At 34.7% G+C, this 6,221-nt stretch overlaps 1 protein-coding gene across 2 annotated transcripts; it reads left to right on the plus strand.

Moving 5' to 3' along the window:
- Positions 1–1,644: 1,644 nt before the first annotated feature.
- LOC149566662 (uncharacterized) lies at positions 1,645–5,515 on the plus strand. Of its 2 annotated transcripts, XM_089819984.1 has the most exons (3): positions 1,645–1,849; positions 1,945–4,641; positions 4,876–5,515. In XM_089819984.1, exons 2-3 carry the CDS (start codon positions 2,139–2,141, stop codon positions 5,319–5,321), a joined length of 2,949 nt encoding a protein of 982 aa, XP_089676110.1. In that variant the 5' UTR covers positions 1,645–1,849; positions 1,945–2,138; the 3' UTR covers positions 5,322–5,515. The 2 variants fall into 2 exon arrangements, with proteins under 2 accessions (XP_089676110.1, XP_089676109.1); XM_089819983.1 differs by lacking the exon at positions 1,645–1,849 and having other exon boundaries at positions 1,862–4,641.
- The last annotated feature ends 706 nt before the right edge of the window (positions 5,516–6,221 follow it).

A 6,221-nucleotide genomic window follows, 5' to 3' on the forward strand; every position in this document is an offset into this window, starting at 1 on the left:
TGAGTTGTTGAAACTTCCCTAGGAGTTCACATTGATGAGAAGGTTTGAAACTTGAATGTCAATTCATTACCACTTGGGCAATAATATGCTTCAAGGATTGAGTTGTTTTCTCTGAGTTGGCATCAAGAAACAACAACCTTTTTTTTAAAAAAAATTGAATCAATGCTAGTTGAGCCTGCCCAAAGAGAGGCAAGCCAATTCATCGCTAAACTGTGAGTATCACTCTTGTCATGGTCTCCATTATGAATGAGGTCTAGGATTTGAGATTTGTGTGTTGTCCAAGGCTAGTTGATTGTCATTTTAGCCTATAATTTGTAATTAAACACTAAAAAGAAGATTAAGAAGTGGAGAGATGTGTATTCTAATTCCGTTGTGTGCCATATTTTTGCATCGACGTTTCAAATCACACTCAGTGATCCATCATTAGGATGAGAAAAGCTATAAGAGTTAAAATGAGCAAACTTCCAAACGTCGTAGATTTCTTGATAAAGACTCCAACACATGTCTCTTGAGTGCATGTACAGAAAGTCAATTCCAATGTGGTTGTTGAAAACTATAGTCATAAAATGTTATAATAATAATTTTCAACCATTCTTTCAAATTCTCTTATGACTTGGAAGAACTTTAATAATGGTCACGAGATCAAATAAAGGCTAGCATTTTTTCCATGAAAGGGTTTGTTTGGTTTGTGAAAGATGATAAAATCTGGATTTGAAATTTTTTGCACTTGTTTCAAAATTGCCAAAATGGAATTAGCATACGAGATTTCCAATTTTACCTCAAAACCAGGTTTTCCAACTTCCTAGTAGCAAGTAGGAATTGAAAATCAAAATCTGGTTATGTTTTTTAAGGAGTGTAAAAACAATAGATTGGACTACTTTTTGAAATTTGCCTTCAACTCCAAGCTTACACATAAAAATGTGTCTTCACATGCATCTTCTGAGTTAACCAAACGGTCTTCACATTTTTATGAGTAAGCTTGGAGTTGAAGGCGAATTTCAAAAAGTAGTCCAATCTATTGTTTTTACACTCCTTAAAAAACATAACCAGATTTTGATTTTCAATTCCTACTTACTACTAGAAAGTTGGAAAACTTGGTTTTGAGGCAAAATTGGAAATCTCGTATGCTAATTCCATTTTGAAAATTTTGAAACAAATGCAAAAAATTTCAAATCCAGATTTTGTAAAAGCCAATTCCTAAAAAATTTCAAATCTAGATTTTGTATAAGCCAATTGGCCTTGATTTGATCTATGACCATTATTAAAGTTCTTTCAAGTTGTAAGAGAATCGTGACTATTATTAAAGTTCTTCCAAGTCATAAGGGATTTTGAAAGAATGGTTGAAAATTATTATTATAACATTTTATGACCATAGTTTTCAACAACCACATTGGAATTGACTTTCATAAGAGAATTTGAAAGAATGGTTGAAAATTATTATTATAACATTTTATGACCATAGTTTTCAACAACCACATTGGAATTGACTTTCCGTACATGCACTCAAGCGACGTGTGTTGGAAATGGACGTTACATCGTACCACGTGAACTTCGAAGTGGAAATGGTAGTGGGAGCATTTTCAACTATTTTCCTCGCTAATTTCCTCCACTATGTCTCACTACACGCTAGCGTTTCCTCCCGTTTTCCTCCCTTGACCAGCAAAAGACATTGAATCTCACCATTACGAATGCTTTTAATTTTACACAGTTCCCCCACTTTCTCTGTCTCATTACATGCTAACTTTCCACTCGTTTACCCCAATTGACCAGCAAATACATTGAATCTCACCATTCGACCTGCCTTGACAGCTTTAAATACGAATTCGGAGAGTCCGAGAATAACAGAGAGGTTTGGGAAGCTAATATTTCTCAATTGTTTAAGTTTAATGCGGGTTAAAATGGGTTTAGTTTGTTTCCTCACATTCTTGTTTTCATGCTTTGCAGTCGCTGCTTACTCCTCTCATTCTTCTCCTTCTTATGATTCTGACCAAGAAGCTCTTCTGTCTTTCAAGGGTGCCCTTTCCTTGGACTCTCAAAATTCTCTGTTCGATTGGTCTCCTCATCAATCTCACTGCAACTGGACGGGTATTGTCTGCTCTTCTCGTCATCAACGTGTGGTTTCTTTGAATCTCACTGGTATGTCATTGCAAGGCCCAATTTCTCCTTTTCTTGGCAATCTCTCTTTTCTTAGGCTACTTTCTCTCAAGAATAACAGCATTGAGGGTTACATTCCCTCTCAATTGGGAAGGCTTTTTCGTCTTAGAATACTGAGATTGTCTATAAATAAATTGGAGGGTTCCATCCCCTCTGCTCTAGCAGGCTGTCATTCTCTGCAAGTTCTCATATTGTCTTACAACAATCTTAGTGGCAGTATCCCCTCACAGCTTGGCCTTCTTTCACACTTAGAAACCCTAATTTTAGGGCTAAATGACCTAACCGGCACAATCCCACCTTCCCTAGGAAACCTGTCCTCGTTAACTTACTTGGAGTTGTCACGTAATAGATTCCATGGTGGTATTCCTATTGAACTAGGTATGCTCACGCAGCTTAGAGAGCTTTATCTTACTCACATGCATTTGACAGGGCCGATTCCTGTTGAATTGGGCATGCTTACTCAACTCACAGATCTTTCACTTGATGCAAACAATCTGAGAGGAGTGATTCCCGCTGAACTTTTTAACTGCAGTCTTCTCCAAAACTTGACACTCACTGGCAACCAGTTAAGTGGTCACATCCCATGGCAGATTGGCAAACTATCAAACTTGCAGCAATTGTATTTGTCAGTAAACCAACTTACTGGTGAAATACCAAAGTCCCTGTTTAACTGCACTCAACTTCAATTACTTGAATTAGAAAGCAACCAACTGAGTGGCGAACTACCCTTAGAGTTTGGTAATTTACACCAACTTCTAGTGCTTTCTGTATGGGAAAATCATTTTGTTAGCAAAAGCAACGATTTGTCCATCATAACAGCCTTGACTAATTGTTCTTATCTACAAGAACTAGACTTATCTTTGAATGATTTCACAGGCATTTTGCCCTCTTCTATTGGCCAGCTATCCAACCAACTCTCCGAAATGCGGCTGTACTCCAACAAACTTGAGGGAATCATACCAAGCAGCATTAGCAACCTCACAATGTTGACATTCTTAGTCTTATCTGACAATCGTTTCAATGGAACTATTCCATCTTCACTCGGTCAACTTCCACATCTTGAAAGACTCTATCTGGGTGAAAATAATTTGTATGGAAGCATCCCGAAAGGTTTAGGTCAGGCCAAAAAACTTGGACTACTATCACTCAGTAGTAATATGCTTTCCGGGACAATTCCAAATAGTCTTGGTGGTCTCCAGCAACTAAGATATCTTTATCTTTACCAAAATCAGCTTTCAGGGAAAATACCTGCAAGTTTAGGGAGATGCCAAACTTTGGAGGCGGTGGACTTGTCTCACAACAAGCTGAATGGAAATATACCCGCAGAGTTAGCAAGTCTTAAAAATATCCAAATTTACTTCAATATTTCTAACAATTCGTTGCAAGGCAATTTGTTAGAAATGAGTAAAATGATAATGGTCCAAGCAATAGATGTGTCTCTCAATAGGTTTTCGGGTGAAATTCCAGTTCAATTATCAGATTGTGTTGAATTGCAATATTTGAATCTTTCATGGAATTCATTTGATGGCCCAATTCCAGCATCATTCACAAGTCTCAAAAATCTTGCGGAACTTGATCTCTCTAGAAATAATTTGTCAGGGGAAATTCCAGCTACATTCCAAGAAATGAAAGCACTTTTGCATATCAATCTCTCTTCAAACCAATTAGTAGGAGAGGTTCCAAAGAAGGGAGTTTTTGCAACAATTGATGAGTCAGCAATTATGGGGAATCCTGACCTTTGTGGCAAATGGATCAATTTGCATCCATGCTCTAATGACAAACAAAAACATATTTTAGTCTCCAAAAAGGTGATAGTACCGGTTATGATTGGCATTGGAATCTTGATCATGTCTATTGTATTGTTGGTAATTCTCTATAGGAGACCTATTCAGGATACCCCCGACCTCAACGTTGGGCCTAAAATAATTTCTTATGAAGAACTTGTGGATGCAACTGGTGGCTTTGATGAGGGAAATTTGATAGGAGTTGGTAGTTTTGGATCCGTTTATAAAGGGATTTTAAACAATGGTACACATATTGCAGTTAAAGTTCTCAATTTGCAAGATGAAAGTGCTGTTCAAATTTTTAGTAGAGAATGTAATGTGTTCAAAAGAGTTAGACACCGCAATGTGATCAAGATTGTTTCAGTTTGTTCCAGCCCCGATTTCAAAGCATTGGTTCTTCCATTTATTTCAAATGGAAGTTTGGATAGATGGTTATATGGTGAGGAAGAAGATGAATGCAAGTTAAAGTTGGCTATTCGATTACGAATAGCAAAGGAGATAGCACAAGGAATGGAATATCTACATCATCATTGTTTTGTGCAAGTTATTCATTGTGACCTAAAACCTAGTAATGTGTTGTTAGGGGACGATATGACTGCACATATTGCAAATTTTGGCATTACCAAAATCCTATTTGAAAATTCAACGAATTCATTGACTTCAACACATGCACTGAAGGGAACTACTGGTTACATTGCACCAGGTATAAAACTTTGTCATTAACAACATAAATTATTATTCAACGCAATTAGGTTTCCACAATCCACATCAATGTATTTTCTTTATTCTCGGTTCGATTGTGTAACGAAAATTATTTTTTTACAATTGAACCCAGAATTTAAAAAATGTATATTTTTTATTAATATATATTTTTTTAAATAATGTATTGATTATTTTATATGGTTCAAGAATAACTGACCATTATATTGTATTACAGAATATGGAATGGCTGAAAATATTTCAACAAAAGGAGATGTATATAGCTATGGAATTCTACTTCTAGAATTGTTGACAAGGAAGAGACCCATAGATGACATGTTTGTAGAAGGAATTAATCTATCAAAGTGGGTGGGTATGGCTTTTCCAAATAAAATTGTAGAAGTGGTGGACAACAACATGCTTAGAGATGTTAATGAATCAGAATTATCAATGGTATTATCATGCCTTACTCAATTTATGCAAGTAGGATTGGCTTGCACAAGGGAGTTGCCACAACAACGTCCAGATATGAGGGAGATAGTTAAAAGATTAGAAAAAATTACAATAGAGTTTCTTGGTACTCCGTCTTTTCAATTACCTATAGATATCTCACCTTTTCTTGAGAGTACAAGTGGTCCAAAAAATACTAATTTGGAAAGGGATGAAAGCTGGTCTACTTCTTAGGTCATTACCTAACCTATGTACCATATTGTAAGTGTTTATACTTAATCACATGTGTAATGTTCAGCTGGATCCCATAGTTTTAGAGATGGTGTATAATTTCAACTATTTATAAGGTAATTGTAGTTTTACAATATATGTAAAAAATAGGAAGAAATCCAAATAAAAGAAAGTGTATGTTTTTATTGTTGATATTATCTTCATTCTTTAAAAAAATTATATATCTTCTATTTGATTTGTTTTATATATCTAAATTTAAATTAAAATGATAAATTTAAGATTATTTTGAAAGTGGATTGATCTGTTTTTAAAATAAAACCCACTATTTAAAATTAATTTTTAAACAAACAAGCAATATTAATTTAACAAATATGTGATTAATACTTTCCATCAAACAATATAAACATTTGTTTAATGCCTGCAATGGGTTTTTAACAGTCATTTTACAAAATACTATTTATAATTTATTTTCTCTAAAATGTGCAGTTTCCTATTTTATAAATTTTTTTTTATGGATGTCCTTCATGACCAATTCCCAACACTGGCGAAATTGTTGTTAAGAATGTTAGCATTTAGTGTATTGAAACATTTGACGTTTAATCTTAGTTGACATTTTATATATATATTACAAATCTGTCATTATAAGTTATACTGCAGAATATCAATTTCATAAGAGTCTTATTTCTTCATTCTTAATATGGTATCGATCTTTTCTACATTCAGATGTTGAAGATATCATTTACATCAAATGGTTTGCTTCACAACCGATAACATCGGACGTTATTATCTTACACCCCGATCAATATTTTCCAAATCAATATTCAAACTAATGGGTCTGACTGCAAACTCAAAGTGCTTTATGGATCCAATTCTTATATATTTCAGTCAGTTCCATGGCATCTG

This window comes from Cupressus sempervirens, chromosome 3, assembly GCF_028749045.1.
Source record: "Cupressus sempervirens isolate cs-2001-9-10 chromosome 3, ASM2874904v1, whole genome shotgun sequence".
NCBI lineage: Eukaryota > Viridiplantae > Streptophyta > Pinopsida > Cupressales > Cupressaceae > Cupressus > Cupressus sempervirens.

Coding starts and splice junctions, on each gene's coding strand:
- LOC149566662 (XM_089819983.1), top strand. CDS start 1,887: ATGCGGGTTAAAATGGGTTTAGTTTGTTTCCTCACATTCTTGTTTTCA. Junction 4,642..4,875: donor TACTGGTTACATTGCACCAG/GTATAAAACTTT, acceptor ATTGTATTACAG/AATATGGAATGGCTGAAAAT.